A 24,468-nucleotide genomic window follows, 5' to 3' on the forward strand; every position below is an offset into this window, starting at 1 on the left:
CCGGGATCGAATCCCACGTCGGGCTCCCGGTGCATGGAGCCTGCTTCTCCCTCTGCCTGTGTCTCTGCCTCTCTCTCTCTCTCTCTCTCTCTCTGTATGACTATCATAAATAAATAATAATAAAAAAATTAAAAAAAAAAAGATGGGTTAATGGAGGAAGGATACATAGAAATGCGATGAAGCAAGAATAAAAATATGTTAATAGTAGAATGTACCAGTAGATGGTGGATATATGGGTGTTCACTATAAAATTCTTCCAACTCTGCGTATGTTTGGAAACACTCAGAATGTTGAGAGAAAAATAAATTAGAAATTATTTGGAAAGGAGTGACAATTACAGCCTAGTTCTTTTGCCAGCTGACACAATGATCACCTTTGTCAATAGAGGGCACTGGAGGGACACGAGAGGAAAGCTCTGCTCAGTCCAGTGTCCTTCCTTTTGTTTCTGGGGTGCGGCTGACAGTGGCATGTGTGTGGGACACTTGTGCCACTTATTCACCAATAAGTTTTGTTGACACAACGGGAGGATTCTTGTTTACCAGAGTCCACAGTTCCCAGTGTGCCATCTTTATCCCACTAGCTGTGAACCTGCTCTGACCCAGGGCAATGAGGCAAACATCGGTTTATCCCTTCCTTGGATACATCCTTCAACCTGAGGATATTCCTTAGAGTTCTCTTTCATCCTTTTGTTTGTTTGTTTGTTAATGATTCTTTTGTTAAGTGTTGCCTGCTGAAACTACTGGTGTGTTTTCTGTCACCCAACTGAACCATGATTCAAAACTGGTACCAAAAATAGCTCCTCTCCCACCTTCTCATATGTTTTACTAAGGCATCCAAGGTCCTTGCTACATCCTGTTCACTAGATACAATCAACATAATGCAATGGACCACTACCATGTTTTGTAGAAAGTCAAAGTAAGCAATGTCTCTTCAGACTGTATTATGGCAGAGAACAGGAGGATTGACGCAGCCCTGATGTGAGCCCATAAGAGTATATTGTTGGCCCTGCCAGGTAAAAGCAAACTGTTTCGGGAGGTTTTTCCAAACCAGTTTGGAAACACTGGCTATGGTCAGAGGGAGGTTAATAGCTGCCTACCAAGTGCCAGTGGCCTTTGAAGAATTTCTCCAGTCAAGATACGACATCTGGAACTGTAGCTGCAACTGAAGTCATCACCTGATTACATTTACAGTAGTCCACAGCCACTACCCATTCAGCTGGCTACTCAGCTGAGTTAAATGGGGCTGTGCTAAGTATCACAACCTCTGCTTATTGTTGTTGTTGTTGGCACTAATTGCTGCAGCTGCAGCTGGGGTGCAGCATTTGCTTATGATTTACTATGTTGGTTGGAAGGGGAAGTTCCAGAGACTTCTACTTGGCCCTTACTACCATAATGGCCCTCACTCCATAGGTCAGAGAGCCAATATGGAAAGTCTGTTGCCAAGTACATCTATTCCAATTATATGTCCATATGTAATATATGGGAAACAACTAAAGGGTGGATCCATAGAACAAGTGGGCCCAGAGTAAATCAGACTTAAGACTCCACCTATCACCTGAGCACTATAATCCCTCATTTTGAGTAGGGACCACAATGTTGTTTTGGGTCCCCAGGAGGCAGTATCAATTTAGAGCCAATGTTTAGTAATCTGAAAAAGTCTGTTTTCCGGTGTATAGTAATTCCAATAAATAGCCCACGTCCCTCTGAGTAGGCTTAGAGGAAGATTCACAGTATCTACCTGTAGTAATACTGCAGAGTTCATCCTCAGGGGGACCTGGCCCTTTCAATTAAGGGACTTTGGTCTTTGAATTGACTTAGTTCTGGAAATTGGAGGAGAAACCATGACTCCTCATTGTGGTGACTCAAATCAGGGCTTTGGTACTAGATTTGGACTTTTTCTGTTATATACATCAAGTGATTATCAGGCTGCTCATCAATTTTGTTCAGAGGAGTACCATGGTTAATCAGCCATCGCCAAATACCCTTCATGGGCAAAGGCATTCTGATTTCCAGTGCATGCCTGCTGCCCTTCATGGTAAATGTGGTCACCCGTCTTTGGCAGTCAAGTGCTGCCACATATTCTCTGGTTCTCCAGGATCTCATTATCAGCATTTCGATGGTGATATCACCCATGATCTTACCTGGCCTACAAAAGAAAGCAACCAAAGACCTTTTCAAGGATATGGGTGCTCCCCTCATTAATGTATTTCTCCATGTCTTAGTATAGGAGTGTCTTCTGGGAAGAAATGTCTCAGAGAAACTCATTACATATAGATACCCAGCGGCAGATTTGTAGGTCACACAAATTCACTCTGATATTCCTATTTTCCTAAGTCTTTGGATTCTCTCCTCCAAATCAAAGCAGGGAAGCTCTGACATATACACCTCATTAAATGTGGGCCACTGTTGAATTGTTGAGTCCAAGTTTCAAGTGAACTATTAGCCACCTCCAGCTTCACAAGCTATCACATCGAATCTCTAGTAAGTATACCCTTATCAATGAACGTGATTCAATCTAGTGTTATATTCCATCCTCATCGCTCTAATACACTTAGAATCCATCCCCACACATGTCTCCCAATTACAAGCAAAGTCTTGTAATTCTGTAGGTTTGCAAGCTATTTCCCTCTGAATTACAGTTATCTGAGTTATCTGTACCCTGGAACTTGCTGAGATTTGACTCTAGTTATAGAACCAGGGGCAATAGGCGTGATTGTGCTGGGTCTTCAGAGTGAGCATCTGATTCAGATGAAATTATTACTATGGCATTTTCAGAGAAAGAAAGGCTAAACTCTTCAGACCCTGGAAGGCATAATACTTCCACTGGCAAGGGAAATTCAGAGTTACTTGGGAGTTCAAGATTATTAATTGCTCTGAATCCATCGAGATATCCCTATTCCAAGTTTCAGGGTCCTATTATTTCCCAATGAGTGACCTAATTTGCACATGAGAAACTTGGTATTACTATGAATTCCTGTGTAATACTGACTAAAATACCATTAAAACCAATAATAGAAAAATGGTGCCCCATCACCACTGCTACTAATCAACATTACACTTGACACTCAAGCTATACAATTAGCCACAAAATGGAAATAAACATATAAATAACAAAAAGGAAAATATAAAATTATTCTTTGCTGTCAATAGATTTTTTTTTTAAGATTTTATTTATTTATTCATGAAAGAGAGAGAGGCAGAGACACAGGCAGAGGGAGAAGCAGGCTCCATGCAGGGAGCCCAACGTGGGACTAGATCCCAGGACCCCAGGACCATGCCCTGGGCCAAAGGCAGGCGCTAAACCACTGAGCCACCCAGGTATCCCCCACCCTTTTTTTAAAGATTTTATTTTCAATAAGATTTTGTATCTTCAATCTAGAAAATCTAAATGAATTAACTGAAAAGTGATTAAAACTAATATGAGGGAACATAATGGATCTACACTGATATGTAAAAATGAATAGCCTTTCCATATACTATGCATTTAGAGACATATCTCAAAATATTTAGCATTGTTATACTAGCAAATCTTGGAAACAAAGTCCACTGGCAGAAGAATAGTTAACTAAATCTTGGTATATCCCCTCTATGGGATACTCTATAGTAGTTGTTCTGCCATAGAAAACATAAGATAAAGTAAATTAAGAAAAAAAAAGTGGGGACGCCTGGTGGCTCAGCAGTTGAGCATCTGTCTTCAGCTCAGGGCGTGATCCTGGAGTCCCAGGATCAAGTCCCATGTTGGGCTCCCTGTGAGGGGTCTGCTTATCCCTCTGCCTGCGTCTCTGCCTTTCTCTGTGTGTGTCTCTCATGAATAAATAAATAAGGTCTTAAAAGAAAAAAAAGTGTGTGGAACAAAATATATAGTATGATCATGTCTGTGTCATAAATATAAATAAATAAATAGACATCGATGGATAGATAAATACTAAAAAAATATAAGTATTTTGTACATACAAAAGTACATATATCAAAAAAAATATGTGGAAGAAATTTTGGAACATTTTGGAGTAATTAAAGCTTTCACTTTTCACTTTTTAAAATCTATGAATTTCTGTGCTGTTTCAAATTTCTCACTGAAAAGTATTTCTGTACTACTTGTGTTACTGGGCTGAAGATCTAGGAAACACTGGCTTTATCCATCCATTGTCCATTTATCCACCAACTCATCTGATTGTTATTAAACACCTGCTAATTATGTGTCTAACACTTGAATAGGTAACATGGTACATAATCCCTAAATTGCCAGGATAGAAGTCTCTGTTCCTAATATCCTACCAGATTATTTTTTTCAGTAAAGTCCTGTGAGATAGCATCTATAAATTATTTTCTTTAACCATAAACTTGGAATTGTTTACTGAAAATTCAGTAGCCTTCTCAAAGGTAGACTGAATCATAAGCTGGACATTTTTTTCCTTATTCATTTAACAGGGATTTTTTTTTCAAATTCCATTCAGCTTGGTTTGTCATTAGTATTTGAAATAAATTAAAACATTTCAGTCACATATGATTCACACAAGAAGAAATAAATAAATAAATATATGGAAATGGTCAATTTTTCAATTCTATTAGCAAAAAAAAAAAAAAGGCAAAATAGAACAACTCATTAAATGAGCACCTTAAAATAACTAAAATGCCTAGAATAGTTGATGGTACCTTGAAATAAGTGTCAGCAATTTACATTGTTGATGCTAGTGTAGATTAGAAAGTATTAGAAATATTTATCAAGTCACAAAATACCATTCTCTCTGACATAATACTGTCATGTTTCAGATTTATTTTTGGTAAATAACTACAGTGAAGGAAAACAGTTTTTTGTCAAAGCTTTCATTACTGCATTATTTATAATAATGAAACCTTGGAAATAATCTAAATATCCAAAATAAAGGGTAACAAGTCAACTAAGACATGACCATTCAATAGAACATAAAGCTATTTTAAATTATTTTTTTATTTTAAATTATTTTTATGAAGACACTATAATAACATGAAAAAAAATGAGGCAAAAAGCAACTGACAAAAAAAAACTTCCCTCAACTAAGAGTATGTTATTTTAATAATTTTAAGAATCAGTAAATTTTAATTTAAAATTATGACTATGAGGAATATAGGAGCAAGAAAAGTTTGTTATCTAATGCTAGCTGATAAAGGAAGACAAAATTTTACCTGTGCTCAAATTACAGCTTTATAAAATGTTCATTCAGATGAGAAACTGTGAGACAAGACATGGTCTAAAGCTCATTCATTAGGCCAGTAAAATTCTGGTTGATTTTTTTTTTTTCAGATTGTATTTATTTATTCATGAGAAACAGAGAGAGAGAGGCAGAGACACAGGCAGAGGGAGAAGCAGGCTCCATGCAGGAGCCTGATGTGGGACTCGATCCAGGGTCTCCAGGATCATGCCCTGGGCTGAAGGCGGCGCTAAACCGCTGCGCCATCAGGGCTGCCCTGCTTCTTTTATCCCTCAAATAATTTATTTCCTTAAAAACAATTTTTTTTGCCATACATGATATTTTGTAAGTGGATGACAAACCCATCAGAGTGTAAAAAAGTTTGGGTGACCCACCTGCTGCTCCTTCTTAAGGAACGTTTCAATCTCCATATGAATCCTGTTCTCTTCTTCAGTTTTCAACCTCAGTTTCTGTGAAAACGATAAATATCAGGAATTCCTGCCAGCAGGGTTCAGAATGAGAAGTTCTCAAGATTAGAGGTGTAGCTGTGACAGTATCTCAAGCTGGCTGGCTGGCTGCTTTCCTTATTTCTTTTTGGTTAAGATTTTATTAACCTTCAGGTAAGGTCATGATCCCAAAGTCCCAGGATGGAGTCCCACATCGGGCTCCCTGCAGGGAGCCTGCTTCTCCTGCCTCTGCCTGGGTCTCTGCCTCTCTCTGTGTCTCTCATGAATAAATAAATAAAATCTTTTAAAAAATTTTATTAGAGAGAGAGAAAACGAGAGATGGAGCCCAAGCAGGGGGAGCAGCAGAGCTAGAGGGAGAAGCAGACTCCCTGCTAAGCAGGGAACCCCCACGTGGGGCTCGATCCCAGGACCTAAGATCATGACCTGAGCCACAGGCAGACGCTTAACTGACTGAACCACCCAGGCGCCCCTCAGATTTTCTTAACCAGCTTGGATCCCAAGAATCCTGTTGTATTGCACTAGGGTGGCAAATCAATTCCCTTCCACCCAGTTCCTGTTCACAAACATCACTGAGCCATGTGTCGGGCATTGTGCTGGACACATGCCAGAGCCCAGGACAAAAGGACCATGATTTGCTGGCCTGGATAAGGAGAGAAACAATGTTTCAAGGGCACCCGGTTCTTAGGCCTTGAAAAGGAAATCCCAGGATACAAGAAAGGTTTGTAGTCCGAGTCCTACGCCATACCTGGGGAGTAAGCTTTGCACTAAGTAGGGGCCCAAAGAAAGCAGTCCTCCTGCACACAGATGGCACTTCCCATGTTTGCTCCCTCTCACCAACCCATTGTTCATTTAGCCATTTTAGCCTTCCTTTTCTAAGGAGGGTCTACCCCTTGTGTCTTTCTCCTGATATTTTCCTTTTTTTTTTTTTTTCTCCTGATATTTTCCACTGTGACTTCTCATCTTTATAAATTTAGGTTTGAATGAAGTTCAGCTCTCTTGACTTTGTATTTCTTACTGGAGGTACAAAAGGTACTGGTGGGGTGAGGAAGGCAGCAGCAAAACCCACACTTAATAAGGATCTTGTTTCGCCCTAATTACTAGGAAAAATGGCAAGTGGTTTTATAAAATACAGATAAAGTGACCAAATAAAGTACAACCGAAAATAAATAAAATCTTTGAAAGGGCGGGGGGGACGCCTGGGTGGCTCAGGGGTTGAGCATCTGCCTTCCGCTCAGGGAACTGATCCCAGAGTCTCAGGATCGAGTCCCAGATTGGGGTCCCCGCAGAAAGCCTGCGACTCCCTCTGCCTATGTCTCTACCTCTCTCTGTGTGTCTCTCGTGGATAAAAGTGGATAAATAAATAAATTCTTTTTTTTTTTTTTTTTTTTTTTTTTTTTTTTTTTTTTTTATTTATTTATGATAGACACAGAGAGAGAGAGAGAGAGAGGCAGAAACACAGGCAGAGGGAGAAGCAGGCTCCATGCACCGGGAGCCTGATGTGGGATTCGATCCCGGGTCTCCAGGATCGCGCCCTGGGCCAAAGGCAAGCGCCAAACCACTGCGCCACCCAGGGATCCCCAATAAATAAATTCTTAAGAAAAAAAGGAAGTACAATTGATTTTCAACATCATTACAAAAAGATGTAGGCTACAGCCTATCAGAATCTCTGCCTGCAAATACACCAGACCTTCTTTTGTTTTTATTTCCAATCTCAAATGTGAGAGTTGCAGGAGAGATGGAGCAGATCAAGAAAATCTCCTCTTCCTCCCTCCTCTGTCAGTTGAGGCAGATGAAGAGTGAAAGCCCACATGCCATGCACCATGCTCGTGCCAAAGGAAGTGATTACCTCTATCTCCTCCAGCAAGAGCTCCTCGGTTCTGTTACATTTCTTCTGGGTCTGGGAGATCTGCAGGTCAGTGTTTCTCTTCATATAGCGATTTTCCATGTTGGTTTTTGCCTTCATCTCTTGCAACTGGTCCTTGAGGTGAGCAATATATTCATTCCGACTCTGTAGAGGTAAGTCCAGTTTTCTAAATTAAAATACATTCAGGCGGCACATGGGTGGCTCAGTCGGTTGGGCATCCAACTCTTGATTTCAGGTCAGGTCGTGATCTCAGGGCAGTGAGATGGAGCCTGGCATCGGGCTCCCCACTCTGCGGGGAGTCTGCCTAAAACTCTCTCTCCCTCTCCCTTTCCCTCTGCCTCTCCTCTCTCTCTAAAATGAATACATCTTTTTTAAAAATAACAAAATTTTAAAAATAACAAAATAAATAAAATACATTCTACCTCCATTCAGTTCAGCCAATGACTGAAGCCTACCTTTTGTATCTATAAATCAACAAGAAACTGAATCTATTTTTCTGTTACTGCATTGTAGGAAACTTAGCCAATAATCATGGATAGTATAGATGAAAATGAAGGAGAAGTAGTTCTAAGCATCAGGAATGGGAGATTCTTTCCTAGGTGCACTATCTGGGTCGTCTGTATGCACAAAGATTTCCCATTACTACTTCATTTTGGTAGAAAGAGCACTGGTCTAAATGATCAAGAGAATCAGGTGTCTTCCCACCCAAGCCCCCAACAGCTGTATTAGCCAAGTCAGTTAAATTCTCTAAGTCTTACCTTCATTACTATCTGTCCTGCCTGGAATATCTCAGCAAGTGATTATAAGGAATTAATTGAGAGTATGTGAAAACCCTTGGCAGGTCACAAAGTGCTTGGTAATTTTAAGGTTTCAATATTCATTAAAAAAATATTCATTCTAAAAAAAAATTTAAAAAAATAAAAAAAATAGTCATTCTATACCATACTAAGTTAAACAGGGGAGACCTAATAGACATGGTCCGTGCCCCCACAGAGCTTACGATCTAGCCATACAGCTGTAATTAAAGTCAAACAAACCTTTTGGAGCGCCTGGCTGGATCAGTCAGTGGAATGTCTGGATCTCAGGATTATGAGTTTGAGCTCACATTGGGTGCAGAAATTACTTAAAGATAACACCTTAGGTGGTACCTGGGTGGCTCAGGGAGTTGGGCAGCCGATTCTTGATTTCAGCTCAGGTCATGATCTTGGGGTCGTGGGATCAGCCTCGTGTTGGGGGCAGGGGGGGGGACCTGCATGGCAGGGAGTCTGCTTCAGGATTCTCTCTCCCTCTGCCCTTCTTCCACCCCACACCCAGCTTGTTCTCTTTCTCGGTCTCTCAAATCAATCAATCTTTAAAAAAATAAACAAAACCTTAAAAAAAAAAAAAGCAAGCTTTTTTTTTTTTTAAAGATTTGATTTATTCCTGAGAGACAGAGAGACAGAGAGAGAGAGAGAGACACAGGCAGAGGGAGAAGCAGGCTCCCTGAAGGGAGATGACTCAGGTCTCTATCCCAGGACCCCGAGGTCATGCCCTGGGGGCAAAGCACAGGCTCAACCGCTGAGCCCCCCACCCTGCCCTGTGCCCCGGACGTCCCGCACACCTTTCTTTAGAGATGCAAAGCACTGCTAACGACCAGGACCACAGGCCCATGGCAGGGTAACAGGCGGTGCCCTCCTCTGATGGGGCGAGAGGAGGATTCCCTGAGAAAGGAACTTTGGGTCTGGCGCCTGAGCAGTGAGTATGCAGGTAATACGCAGAGTGGGGCCAAGGAGGTGTCTAGGGAAGAGGAAAAATACGGGTCCAAGTCGTGGGGCCGCAGAGGGCTGGGCAATCTCCGGCCAGAGCGGACAGGCGGGAAGGCGGCGCCCCGGGCCCCGCAGCAGGTGCATCGCACCGGCCGGAAACAGCGGCCCACACCTGTGCGCCGGTGGGGGGTTTGTTTGTCTTTTTTAATAAATACTTCACCATTTATTTATTTATTTATTTATTATTTAGAAATTGTTTGGTGGTGGATATATGGCCATTTGATGTTTTATGATTAAGAGTTCGAGTTCAGGTCCTCTTTCTTACAGAATGTAAATGTGCACCTACACATGTATATGCAACTGTGGTCAGAATTAAGCCGGGCGGGCTTAGCACTAAGCATCAGGGGCGGAGACGGAGCACACATCGGTCAAGATCCTCCCGGGGAGGGCGGCATGGGTGGCCCAGTGGTTGGCGCCGCCTGCAGCCCAGGGCATGACCCTGGGGTCCCAGGATAGAGACCCGTGTCGGGCTCCCTGCGTGGAGCCTGCTTCTCCCTCTGCCTGTGTTTCTGCCTCTCCTTCTCTCTCTGGGATCTTTAGATATATATATATTAAAAAATAAAAAAGATCATCCACAGTGAAAAGCGAACACGGTTAGATAGAGGCCCACAGGCCCCAATTCGTCTTGTCGGACTTGGGGTTACCGCGGAGTCGCCCCATCACGCCGAGCCCCGCACAGCCACAGGCCCCGGTGGTAACACGGGGCAGTCCTTCTCCACCTGCTACAGGCTGCAGGCTTGTGTGTGATGTATTTAACCCAAGACTCTTTTTTTTTTTTTTTTAAATTTTTTAACCCAAGACTCTTAATAGTAAAATCCTGCCAGCGCCTCCCACAAGCCAACAAATGTGCATTAAACTCCTTTTTAGAGGGGTCTTTTGGGGCTCACTTTTGCCCCTTCCTTTTCTCTACACTTCCCTTTCCCGTCTCTTGCCATTTTGCTTCTCTGCTCCCTTCTACTTCAAGCTGTAAGGCGGTCGGCGACCAAGTCTGGAGTTTTGGAAAGCTTCAGTTAGAGTGGAATGGGATGGCTTCCCTTCCTCACGGGCCGGAATCTGTACACCTGCTTAACCACTCAGTCTTTCTTCGAGGCCCTGCTTATATATCACTTATGTCCAGAAAGCCTTTTCTAGAAAACCTCAGCCCATATAAATGATCGTGATTTTGTTTCTCACAGAACCTGACCATGTGGAACAGTTAGGTATTCATTAAATAGCATCCATACAAAGATACACTTTCAAAAACTCAAGAAAATGTTCTGGTCAGTTGTCTTTTTCAAGCTGAATATCAAGTCTTTCAGAGTAAAAATACAAAGATCAGAAATGCAGAGTTAAAACTCTAGGAGTTTCTGCCTACGGCAAGCAAAAGGTGCTGCATTATATAACTTAGTAAGGTCATTTGACATTGGTCTACAGCTGCCCTGTGCCAAGCCAAAGGCATCTGGTTTTGTGCCGTCGTCATGCGCCTCAGATTATTCCCTCCTGTACTGCTGTTCAGCACAACTTGTGGCCTCCTGTGGTGACCATGTGGGAACAGAAGAAGATGTAAAATATGGACAGACTAGTGATGGTCAAATCCTGATCAAAGCATACCAGGTGCACTGCAGCGTCACCCGGGATCTTCACCCGCAGTATACAAAAGAGAGGCGGCCTACAAGCAGTGGGGTACGGCCCAGGGTCGTTGTCCGTTGTATGAACTCCTTTTAAGTTGCTCCCTAAGAAAAGATCTGTCTTCACCACAACCCACCAGCATAACCCTGCTTGTCCAGGGTGTCTGCAACCTTCCCCGTGATCAAGGTCTGTGGACTGAGGCAGCATATTTGTGGGTTTTCATAGCAGAGCAAACTTTACTTACAAATCCTCAAACTGCCTTCAGATCTGTACTTGTTATTTGAATTCAGAGGAACAGGATTTAGTAATGGAAACAAGCAGTCAACCAATTATAGTTAATAAGGCTCTGATGGCTGCCACAAAAGTGTGAGCCAAAGAATTTTAATGCTAGTGTCCATTTTCATAATTGAACACAAAGTTGAGATGAGAGTTTGATTGGATGGAAAAGGAAAATGGGAATGTGATCTATTAAAGTAAAAAGAGCCACAGAAAAACAAAACAATTCTGTATGAAGTTAACATCTGTATTTGTCTCTGTCTGACTAAGAATACTGGCTGATTCTGGAACGGTCTCCCAATACACTCTGAGCTACAGAGTCACCCCTTCTAAGATGCAGATAAAACACAGTCACGTCCAAACTTCTAAAGTTTCAGGCCCCAATTCCACCCATTACTTCATTTCCACTTGAACTATTCCCATTTCAATTGTACCAATTTCTTTTATTTCCTTTTGTAATAAAGTTTCCATACACCTCACTATCTTGACTGATCTCTTCTGAGTAAACTCCTTTAAATGTAATGCCTAACACTATACACAATATTATAAATGATTAAGTGTAACAGAGGACAGGGGAGTATTTTTTCCCCTGTTGTATAAACAGTGCCGCAAACTATAGTAATCAAAACAAAGAAGCGCTTCAAATGCTTTTCACAAGACTGTGTGGTCTTGATTGTCAGGGTCCTGATGGCGACTCAGTAGAAGCAGCACTGCAAAAGGAAGACTCTAGGATATCTACAGAAGATGGGAAGGCAGGTACCTTTTAAAAATGATATTACTAAAAATATTTTTTTTAAATATTTTAAAAATGCTATTACTATGGGGCACCTGGGTGAGTCAGTTGGTTAAATGTCTTACTTTGGCTTAGGTCATAATCCCAGGGCCCTGGGATGGGACTCCACACTCATTGGGGAATCTGCTTGTCCCTCTGGCCCCTCCTCCTGCTTTGCTCTCTCTCCTCTCTTTCTCTCTCTCACACATATACAAATAAAATCTTTTTAAAAAAAATGCTGTTATGGGCAGCCCAGGTGGCTCGGCGGTTTAGCGCTCCCTTCAGCCCAGGGAGTGATCCTGGAGACCTGGGATGGAGTTCCGCATCGGGCTCCCTGCATGGAGCCTGCTTCTCCCTCTGCCCGTGTCTCCGCCTCTCTGTGTCTCTCATGAATAAATAAAATCTTTTTTAAAAAATTAAAAATAAATAAATAATGCTGTTACTACAACAAAAAGTGGTAAAGCCCCACTTCAGGGATTCATGTTAGAACCTGGCTAAGCACCTAATGAAACTATTGAAGACAAGTTAGGTCTTCACAATTCTCAACTTATAAGAATCTTTTGAACAAAATAAGGCCTTTCGTTTCACTTCTGCATCCTGTTGGAATCAGTTCAGTGTTCTAATAATCAAGAAGATTCTGAATTCTGATGTCTATTATTTATCATATACCAGCTTTGAGTTGCTTGCGAATTAGCAAGCATGCCTTCTATATCTTCATTTACTTTTCTTTCTTTCTTTCTTTCTTTCTTTCTTTCTTTCTTTCTTTCTTTCTTTCTAAATTTTGTGGAATGCCTGGGTGGCTCAGTTGGTTAAGCACCTGTCTTCGGCTCAGGCCCTGATCCTGGGGTCCTTAGAGTGAGCCCCGCATTGGGCTCCCTGCTCAGTGGAGCTCCCTCTTTCTCTATCTCCCACTCATGCTTGCTCTTTCTCTCTCTCTAAAATAAATAAAATTTTGAAAACAAAGTGCTTATTCTAAAAATAAATTTATTTGAGAGAAAGAGATGTGTGTATACACACACACACACACACACACACACACATATGTAAATACATATATAAACTTAAGGGAAATGAGAAGCCCTAGGTCCAGGAGAAAAATATCCTCCTTGGCACCCTGTTTTGAGACTGTCTCCCAGGCTAAATATCTCAGTGGCAGCTCCAGTACTGGAAAGCTTTATTGTACGTGCCAGAGGCAGCAGGATGATGTAAAGGTAACTGCTTAAAGAAACTCCAGGTCAGCATAAAGCCATGGGTCTGGAGTAGATTAGAAATAGCCCTAAGAAGCACAACAACAAAGATTACAAACCCAGAATTTTAACATGGTCCAAACCCTGACTCCCCAGGGAGAAGACAGATTTCTTACATGATGAGGCTCCCCTACCTAGATGGCAACCATTGATGATGTTTGCCCAGACAAGCGTGGCTTAAAAGGCCCTTCATAATCTGTTCCCTGTGTCCTGTTCTAGGTTCATCTATGCTACTCACTCCCTTTCTTTCCAAACTTTAGCAGCTAAACTGGCCTTCCTTCGGTTCCTTATATATCCCAAGTTCTATCTCCTAACTGAATATTTAGAAATTCTACTTTCGGGATCCCTGGGTGGCGCAGCGGTTTGGCGCCTGCCTTTGGCCCAGGGCGCGATCCTGGAGACCCAGGATCGAATCCCACATTGGGCTCCCGGTGCGTGGAGCCTGCTTCTCCCTCTGCCTGTGTCTCTGCCTCTCTCTCTCTCTCTCTCTCTCTCTCTCTCTGTATGACTATCATAAGTAAATAAATAAAAAAAAAATTCTACTTTCACTATTGCCAATAAACTCTTAAAAGAATGACCCTCACACAGTTAATAATTATAAACTCTAGACTTCATACAAAAGGAAATTACATAAAAACACTGGGGAGTGTACTAAATCAGGCAGATTCTGGAAGGAGGAGACAGTTGTAAGTAGGGTACAGCATGTGGTGAATTTCCGACTTTTTATGAGGTCGATTAGACCACAGTCAGCACTACACTATGCAGTGGGTGGTGGTGGTGGCATGTGTGAAGCAGTGAAAACTTTTTATTCCGAAATACCAGAAAACAGATTTTGGACAATCACAGCCAAATAATTTTCAATAATGCTGAAGAAGAGAAAGGAAACTTCACATTTGGTAAATAAATTCTGTCCAAATCTTTGGTTGACTCCTGAGGCACACAGGTGCCAAGAAGAATGCAGGCAGTCTTGGTAAGAATAAAAGAAAGTGAACTGAGACTTGAGCTACTGCCCAATGTAGGTGAAAGTTTTTAGCTTTAATTTAACCAAGTTAACTGACCACTAAAACAAAAATGTCAGTACACTTTGGGAGATAGAACAGAATGCAGAATCTCTACAACATAACATTCACAGTGTCGAAGGCACATCCCCAAATTACTCCATTCTGAAGAAAAAGAAAACTATGACCACACTCAAGAGAGATTAACCTTAAAATGTCAAATGTTGGAATTAGCAGACAAGGATTTTTTAAGATTTTCTTTTTAGGGGCACCTGGGGGGCTCAGTGGTTGAGCGTCTGCCTTCAGGTCAGGTTGTGATCCCAGAATCCTGGGATCGAGTCCCATATCAGGCTCCCTCTGCCTATGTTTCTGCCTCTCTCTGTGTGTCTCTCATGAATAAATAAAATCTCTTTAAAAAATTTTCTTTGTAAGTCGGGCAGCCTGGGTGGCTCAGTGGTTTGGCGCCACCTTCAGCCCAGGGTGTGACACTGGAGACCTGGGATCAAGTCCCACGTCCGGCTCCCTGCATGGAGCCTGCTTCTCCCTCTGCCTGTGTCTGTGCCTCTCAGTCTCCCATGAATAAATAAATAAAATCTTAAAAAAATTTTTTTCTCTTTTTAAGTAATCTCTACACCCAACTTGGGGCTTGAACTCACAACCTTGAGATTAACAGTTGTAGGCTCTACTGACTGAGCCAACCAGGCATCCCAGAGGACAGGATTTTAAAGAAAACTCAATAAACACTAATAGGCTCATAATAAATAAAAAACAGAAAATCTCAGCAGAGAAAGAGAACTATAAAAAAAGAACTAAATGGAAATTCTAAAATTAAAAAATACATTACCCTAAATGCATTTTTAAAAAAGTACTAGAAAGGCTTAACAGCAGAATGGAGGTGATAGAAAGTCAGTGAACTTGAAAATAGACAAATAGAGATTATTTAATCAGATGAACAAAGAGAAAAAAAAAATGTAAGGAACAGAGAGACCTGCAAGTCAATATAAAAAAGTCCAATAGGGGGATCCCTGGGTGGTGCAGTGGTTTGGCGCCTGCCTTTGGCCCAGGGCGCGATCCTGGAGACCCGGGATCGAATCCCACGTCGGGCTCCCGGTGCATGGAGCCTGCTTCTCCCTCTGCCTGTGTCTCTGCCTCTCTCTCTATCTCTCTGTGACTATCATAAATAAATAAAAATTAAAAAAATTTTTTTTAAAAAGTCCAATAGGGAAAATTGGGGTTCTAGTAGGACCTGTGCAAGCAAATGAAAATTTATAACTATCTGAAAATTTACTGGCTGGCAGTCACAAACACAAATACGGTACTATTGCACCTCCATGAGGTACTTAGAGTAGTCAAAATCATAGTGACAGAAAGTAAAATTGTAGTTACCAGGGGCTGGTTAAGGGGGGGGGGGATTGTAGATTACTGGTTAACGGGTATAGTTCCAGTTTCGCAAAATGAAAAGAGTCCTGGAGATAGATGGTGGTGGTGGTTGCACAACAATGAAATATACTCAATACCACTGAACTGTAATTTAAGAATGGTTAAGATGGTATATTTTATGTTATGTTTATTTTGCCACAATAAAAAATTAAGGGAAAAAAGGATAAGGGCTGAAAATTTCAAAAATTTTGTGAAAGACACAAATTTACATATTCAGGCATCTAAGTGAAACCCAAACAGAATAAATATGAAGAAAAGCAAATCTAAGAACAGTATAATCAAACTGCAGAAAATTAAAGATTAAAAAAAAACTCAAGAGATGTCTGGATAGTTCAGTCAGTTCAGCATCTATCTGACTCTTGATTTCAGCTCAGATCACGATCTCAGTCAGGACTGTGAGATGTAGCCCTCTGTTGGGCTCCATGTTGGGCATCGAGCCTCCTTAGGATTCTCTCTTTCCCTCTCCTTCTACCCCTCCCCAACTCATGAACTCATTCTCTCTATCTAAAAAAATTTTTTAATGAAAATAAAAATTTCAAAAGCAAACCCATTACATACAGGAGAGCAATGATTCGAATAACTACTATCTTCTCAAAATAAATAATGGAGACCAAAAGGTAGTGACAATCCTTAAAGTACTGAAAGAAAAATCTGTCAAACCAAAATTCTATACCCATTGAAAATATCCTCTATGAACAAAAGCAAAATAGATGCATTTCTAGGTAAAAGAATATTAAGAGGACTTGTTTACAGCAAACATGGATTGGAATAAATAGTAAAGGAATAAGATTTACTATTCTTTAAGCTGAGAGGAAATGACACCAGATGGAAGCTTATTGATAAATATCGGGGTAAGACAACCATTTTCCTCTTAATTTTTAAAAACACATAAATTAAGATGAAAACCTGATTTTTTTGTCTTGTCTTTGTAATATACATTAAATGTAATATATATGACAGACACAGAATAAAGGATAGTGGTGGAGAGGAAATAGTGGAAATATATAGGTGAAAGGTTTTTACATTTTATGTGAAGTGGTACAGTATTAATGCTAAATAGATCGTGAAAAGAAATCCCTAGAGCAACCATTTGTTTAAAAATGAAAAGGGGTATAGGTAAAAGACTACTAAGTAAATTAAAATCATAATCTAAAAAAACCACAAAGGTTTGCCTTGGATCTTCTAGTCTTGGTTTATTCCTCTGCTGATGATCAAAATATCTGAGTGATATTCTGCTTTAGTTTTACTTTGCTTGAATGTAATGGCTGAGATGTCATCCAGGAGGATAAGTTTCACAAATAAGTGTTAGAGGTTGCCTGGAAAACTCTACTCATCAGCAATTTTTTTTTCATCAGCAATTTTTTAAAGAAAGAGTAAAAAAGTGGTTATGATGGTTACATCAGGGAGTTAACTGGCAGAGTGACAAGCCTGAGATTTCTTTTCATATTATCTGATACAGATGCTTAAAAGGAAATTAATATAAATATCTTCTATCTTAATAGTCAAGAAATGCAAGAGTTTTTAAATAATCAGAGATTTGTTCAGGGAAAAAGAAGCTAAGAAACTTCTGAAAAAAAAATCTATTCATTAGAAAACCTAAGCTCACACCAAGTTTTGTGAAACTCTCTAGAAAAGAAAAATGTTTCTCAAAAAAATGTAAGCAATAAGCAGAGGGTTAACAGAGATAATGATGTAAAAGTCATTACCAAAGGTACTTTATAATTAGTAAATAGAAAATAAGTCTCTTATTATCTTACATTAAGCAATTTGCTCAGAAGACATAAAGATAGTGTCTTGGAAGAAAAGCTAATGACCCTTCATAGACAGTTCTTCCAAATATATTTTTTAAATAGTGTTCTAGGATCCCTAGGTGGCACAGTGGTTTGGCGCCTGCCTTTGCCTCAGGGCGCGATCCTGGAGACCCGGGATCAAATCCCGCGTCAGGCTCCAGTGCATGGAGCCTGCTTCTCCCTCTGCCTGTGTCTCTGCCTCTCTCTCTCTCCCTGTGTGACTATCATAAATAAATAAAAATTAAAAAAAATAGTGTTCTAACTTCTGGGGTGCCTGGGTGGCTCAGTCAGTTAAAGTGTTTGCCTTTGGCTCAGGTCATGATCCCAGGGTCCTGGGATCGAGTCCTGCATCCAGCTCCATGTTGGACTCCCTCAGCGGGAAGTCTGCTTCTCCCTCTGGCCCTCCCCCTTCTCATGCTCTCTCTCCCCCTCTCTCTCTGAAATAAGTAAATCAAATCTTTAAAAAAAAAGTCTTCTAACTTCTATATAGGAAATAATGAAGACTCCTGATATGAAGTATAAACTTGTCCAAATAGCTAGGCAAAAGCTGATATTAAGCCATAATTTGTAACTTTCTAAACTGCTAATAGTGTTAGACATCCTAATAGAATTAATTTCTAATTACCTATGCTGTAGCCCAAACATTGTTTTACAAGTCTATTGCTTAAAACTTAGGATGCATTTTCTTACAGAGGTAAATTAGATATAAGGTTAGGTCCTAATGACCATAAAAGCCCATTAAATCTACTCTGTACTTGGAATATAATACAGTTGACATCAAACTGAACCATCATGTATAAGGAGGTTTGTAGTGTGTTTAATGTCCCATCTGGGACTACAGTCTCCCATGTGGGATGCTGGAATACAAGAGACTGCCTGAGACAAGGTCTCCTGTAGGGAGGGGGTAGGTGGTTTGATTGAGTGGGATGGGAGGGGAATTCCCAACCCCAGAGTGTTGGGGTCTCCCTGAGTTCTATCCTGGTCTGACTTATATATCCCAGGCAACTCTCTAGTTACTCTCTTTATATTTTCAGTAGTAAAGGCATCCCGGGAGAAACAACAATTTCTCATATGTAATTTTTCTTTGCTTAGGAAAGATGGCTTCTACATAGCTGCTTTAGCTCAGTAACTTCCAGTGTTGGCCAGGTGATTCTTACCTGTATTTCAGCTTGCCGTTCCTTTTTGACAGTAAGTAGATGTTTTTGAAGAGATTTTATCTGTTTTTTTCCTTTTTCCTCCCTAGAAGAAATAAGAATGATTTGTTTAGAGGTGTCTTTCTCAAACTCTAGCATGCACAAAGCTCATCCTCAGTGTTTTTGTTTGTTTGTTTGTTTTTGTTTTTTTTCATCCTCAGTGTTTAAAAACAGATGTAGCAGGTCTGGGATGGGGCCCTGCAATTTGCATCTGTCTCTCTCTCTCTCTCTTTTTTTAAGATTTTATTTATTTATTTATTTCAGAGAGAGAGATAGTGACAGAGAGCACAGGCAGAGAGGAGAGGGAGAAGCAGGGGCTCAATCCCAAGATCCTGTCATCATGACCTGACCCCAAGGCAGATGCCAAACCAACTGAGCCACCCAGGTGCCCCACAACTCACAATTCACATTTCTAACAAGTTCTCAGATGTTGCTAATGGTGTTGGTCCATGGAACACTTTTAGCAACACTTTACAGAAGACTGCGATTTGTTTTAGTAAGCCAGAAGAGGATTTTTTTGGTTTTTGTGTTGTATCTAAAATAGGTGCTGCCGAGAAAAGGCTAAGAGGAGGGGGAACAGAAAGGGGAAAAGGAAGGGCAGGGCATTCTCTTCCATGTAATCTTCACTTGGGGTCAGTTCCTCATTGAGTCTGAAGGCTCCCTCCATATTGTCTCTCACTCAGGTGCTTCCCCTGATAAAGTCTTTGCATGAATAATCTCATCTTGGCATCTCCCAGAAGACATGACTTGACGCCCTTGCCATGATCACACAAACAGTAAATGATCTTTTTTTTTTTAATTTTTTTTTTAATTTTTATTTATTATGATAGTCACACAGAGAGAGAGAGAGAGAGAGGCAGAGACACAGGCAGAGGGAGAGAAGCAGGCTCCATGCAGCGGGAGCCTGATGTGGGATTCGATCCCGGGTCTCCAGGATCGCGCCCTGGGCCAAAGGCAGGCGCCAAACCGCTGCGCCACCCAGGGATCCCAAGTAAATCAAATCTTTAAAAAAAAAGTCTTCTAACTTCTATATAGGAAATAATGAAGACTCCCTGATATGAAGTATAAACTTGTCCAAATAGCTAGGCAAAAGCTGATATTAAGCCATAATTTGTAACTTTCTAAACTGCTAATAGTGTTAGACATCCTAATAGAATTAATTTCTAATTACCTATGCTGTAGCCCAAACATTGTTTTACAAGTCTATTGCTTAAAACTTAGGATGCATTTTCTTACAGAGGTAAATTAGATATAAGGTTAGGTCCTAATGACCATAAAAGCCCATTAAATCTACTCTGTACTTGGAATATAATACAGTTGACATCAAACTGAACCATCATGTATAAGGAGGTTTGTAGTGTGTTTAATGTCCCATCTGGGACTACAGTCTCCCATGTGGGATGCTGGAATACAAGAGACTGCCTGAGACAAGGTCTCCTGTAGGGAGGGGGTAGGTGGTTTGATTGAGTGGGATGGGAGGGGAATTCCCAACCCCAGAGTGTTGGGGTCTCCCTGAGTTCTATCCTGGTCTGACTTATATATCCCAGGCAACTCTCTAGTTACTCTCTTTATATTTTCAGTAGTAAAGGCATCCCGGGAGAAACAACAATTTCTCATATGTAATTTTTCTTTGCTTAGGAAAGATGGCTTCTACATAGCTGCTTTAGCTCAGTAACTTCCAGTGTTGGCCAGGTGATTCTTACCTGTATTTCAGCTTGCCGTTCCTTTTTGACAGTAAGTAGATGTTTTTGAAGAGATTTTATCTGTTTTTTTCCTTTTTCCTCCCTAGAAGAAATAAGAATGATTTGTTTAGAGGTGTCTTTCTCAAACTCTAGCATGCACAAAGCTCATCCTCAGTGTTTTTGTTTGTTTGTTTGTTTTTGTTTTTTTTCATCCTCAGTGTTTAAAAACAGATGTAGCAGGTCTGGGATGGGGCCCTGCAATTTGCATCTGTCTCTCTCTCTCTCTCTTTTTTTAAGATTTTATTTATTTATTTATTTCAGAGAGAGAGATAGTGACAGAGAGCACAGGCAGAGAGGAGAGGGAGAAGCAGGGGCTCAATCCCAAGATCCTGTCATCATGACCTGACCCCAAGGCAGATGCCAAACCAACTGAGCCACCCAGGTGCCCCACAACTCACAATTCACATTTCTAACAAGTTCTCAGATGTTGCTAATGGTGTTGGTCCATGGAACACTTTTAGCAACACTTTACAGAAGACTGCGATTTGTTTTAGTAAGCCAGAAGAGGATTTTTTTGGTTTTTGTGTTGTATCTAAAATAGGTGCTGCCGAGAAAAGGCTAAGAGGAGGGGGAACAGAAAGGGGAAAAGGAAGGGCAGGGCATTCTCTTCCATGTAATCTTCACTTGGGGTCAGTTCCTCATTGAGTCTGAAGGCTCCCTCCATATTGTCTCTCACTCAGGTGCTTCCCCTGATAAAGTCTTTGCATGAATAATCTCATCTTGGCATCTCCCAGAAGACATGACTTGACGCCCTTGCCATGATCACACAAACAGTAAATGGCAAAGCAGGATTCAAATTCAGTACTGTCCCAATGAGAACATAACTGTTTTATGTTACTGTTTCTGTTTGCACTCAGAATTCTGCTGATCTCTAGTAATCCCATTATCTTTAAAGAAAAACAAAATAACAAAACAATAAACAAAACAAAGTAAGAATAAACAAAATAAAACCTATCTTAGCTCGGGCTGCCATTACAAATATATCTATCAGGGGCAGCCCAGGCCTGATCCTGGAGACTGAGGATCGAGTCCCGCGTCAGGATCCCGGCATGAAGCCTGCTTCTCCCTCTGCCTGTGTCTCTGCCTCTCTCTCTGTCATGAATAAATAAATAAATAAATCTTTTTTTTTTTTTAATTTTTATTTATTTATGATAGTCACAGAGAGAGAGAGAGAGAGAGGCAGAGACACAGGCAGAGGGAGAAGCAGGCTCCATGCACCGGGAGCCCGATGTGGGACTCGATCCCGGGTCCCCAGGATCGCGCCCTGGGCCAAAGGCAGGCGCCAAACCGCTGCGCCACCCAGGGATCCCTAAATAAATAAATCTTAAAAAAACAAAAACAAAAACAAATATATCAGTTTGGATGGTTTATTTTTTTTATTTTTTTTTAAAGATTTTATTTATTTATTCATGAGAGACACAGAGAGAGAGAGAGGCAGAGACACAGGCAGAGGGAGAAGCAGGCTCCATGCAGGGAGCCCGACGTGGGACTTGTTCCCGGGTCTCCAGGATCAGGCCCTGGGCTGAAGGCGGCGCTAAACCGCTGAGCCACCCGGCCTAGCCAGTTTGGATGGTTTATAAATAACAGAATTTATTTCTCAGTTTGGAGGCTGTGAAGTCCAAGATCTAGGTGCCATCAGATTAAGTGTCTGGTGAGAAACTGTTTCCTGGTTCACAGATGGTCATTTTCACTTGCATCTTTATATGATGAAAGGGGGAGAAGAAGCTCCCTGGGGTCTCTTTCATATGGGCATTAATCTCATCCATTAGGCCTCCACCCTCATGACCTAACCACCTCCCAAGGGTCCCACCTTCTAATATCATCACATTGAGGGTTAAGATTTCAACAAATAAGTTGGAGGCAGGGGTGGAGTACATAAACATTCAATATGTAGCACAACCAAGACGTGTTACCACTAAATAGCATCTAGATAAGTACTGCTATTCAGGAATGTTTACAAAGCATGTACTTAACCAGAATCATGAGACTGAGATTGCCATTGCCGAAGTATATATTATGTAATTACTATTTACAGATTACAAGAAACATAAGAAAGAGGAAAAATATTTCTCTAATAATAAATTCAGAACCCGAGGGTAGATTCAGTTAAATAAATGTTATTTACAGTGGAAACTAGAAATTAGTAGAGTATTGCCTTCAAAATTATGAGATGATTTTCAATCTAAAAATCTGTACTTAGTCAAAGTATGAGGACAGAAAAAGATATTTTCAGACATGTAAAATCTTAATATATGTAACTTCCACACACCCTTTGCTCAAGAAGTTACAGAAAGACATCCTCCAATGAAATGAAAGATTCACATAAAAAAGAGGAGGAATGGGGATCTAGAAAACAGGATCAAAAGGAAATCTCAGGAGATGAAGGGAAGGCCCAAAACTATAGCAATGCTGCAGGCCCTAGGAACAACAGTAACAAATAGGGGAGAAAGAACGGAAGAAAGTCTCAAAAGGAAAAAAAGAAAAAAAAGGGGAAGACTTAATATGTATGACTACACTTAAAGAGTTTCAGCGCTCTGGTGAAGAGTTGGGTACTGGATTTGGAACAGAAATGTCAAAACAGACAAAAAAAATGACAAGATTTAACTTTAGGAGAAAAAAAGCTGTTCAAGGAAGAAAATTTAATCATTATATATATTGTATGTCCCCTCTTTCGACTATTTATAAAAAATAATCATCATCAAAATACTAAGTATTAATTTAACCAAAAATTATGCTCTAACTATTCTAGGGGAATGGAAAAAAACCAATAGATTACATCTAAAACTATATGCCCACTAGTGTTGTTTGACATAAAGAAGAAAACTGGCCAGCGTGAGAAATGAAAAATGACTTGAAGGTAAACATTTATTTTATGTTTATTGGCCCCTTACGTGTCCTCCTCAGTGAACGGTCTATCCTATCATTTCCTATCATTTTTAGATAGGCCAAATCAAAGGATGTCTCACCCCTCCGGATCAGACTGCACTTTTTCATCACAATGAAATTTCAGCACCTTGAGAGATACAGACCAGTCAGCCCACTTTGCATTCTCTCTCTAAAGCAATGCCCGGCTAAAACAGCAGCAAGGCCACTACACACTGAATAGAATGGCAGAAATCCAAAGATTGACACCACCAAATGCTGACCTAGCAATTATGCTCCTTGGTATTTCCTCAAACGAATCAAACATTTAGATCCCCACAAAAACATGTACACAGAGGGGTGCCTGTGTGGTGAAGTCAGTTAAAGCATCTGACCCTTGGTTTTGACTCAGGTCTGATCTCAGTGTCATGAGATTGAGTCACGCGTTGTGCTCCACACTCAGTGCAGAGTTGGCTTAGTTTCTCTCTCCCTCTGCCCCCGCCCTTCTCCCCCCAGCTCTCTCTCTCTTTCTCTCTCTCATAAACAAATAAATCTTAAAAAAAAAAAAAACTGTATGTAGATGTTTAAAGTAGCTTTATTGAGTTATTGCTAAAACTTGGAAGCAATCAGGTTGTCCTTCAGTATGTGAATAAACTGTGGTATATCCACACAGTAAAATATTATTATTTTAAAATATTTTATTTAGGTATTTGACAGAGAGAGAGAGAGAGTGCGTGCACGAGCAAGCACAAGCAGGGGGAGTGGCACAGAGAGGGAGAGGGAGAAGCAGGCTCCCTGTGGAGCAGGAAGCCCCATGTGGACCTGGATCCCAGAACTCTGGGATCATGACCTGAACTGAAGGCAGAGTTTAACCGACTGAGCCACCCAGGTGCCCCCAGACAATAAAATATTATTCTGTGCTGACAAAGAAATGAGCTGTCATGGGAAAACACATGGGAGAAACTTAAACACATAATACTAAGTGTAAGAAGCCAATCTGGAAAAGCTACGTACTGTATGACTCCAACTACATGACATTCTGAAGAAAGCAAAACTATGAAGACTGTAAAAAAAAAAAAAAAAAAAAATCAGTGGTTGCCAGGGACCCAGGGGGAGGGCAGGAGGGATGAATAGGTAAAACTCAGGATTTTGGGATCCCTGGGTGGCGCAGCGGTTTGGCGCCTGCCTTTGGCCCAGGGCGCGATCCTGGAGACCCGGGATCGAATCCCACGTCGGG

The 24,468-nt window shown here is 40.9% G+C and overlaps 1 protein-coding gene across 1 annotated transcript in view; it reads right to left on the bottom strand.

Moving 5' to 3' along the window:
• Positions 1 to 24,468, bottom strand: part of IQCG (IQ motif containing G) — a 48,594-nt gene that overhangs the window by 5,624 nt on the left and 18,502 nt on the right. The window contains exons 6-8 of the mRNA XM_041746160.1: positions 20,331 to 20,412; positions 7,481 to 7,642; positions 5,563 to 5,637 (exon numbers count right to left, since the gene is read on the bottom strand). Coding sequence (XP_041602094.1) covers positions 5,563 to 5,637; positions 7,481 to 7,642; positions 20,331 to 20,412 — 319 coding nt within the window. The remainder of the gene's footprint in view (positions 1 to 5,562; positions 5,638 to 7,480; positions 7,643 to 20,330; positions 20,413 to 24,468) is intronic.

The sequence above is a fragment of the Vulpes lagopus genome, chromosome 1 (assembly GCF_018345385.1).
Source record: "Vulpes lagopus strain Blue_001 chromosome 1, ASM1834538v1, whole genome shotgun sequence".
NCBI classification, from domain to species: domain Eukaryota; kingdom Metazoa; phylum Chordata; class Mammalia; order Carnivora; family Canidae; genus Vulpes; species Vulpes lagopus.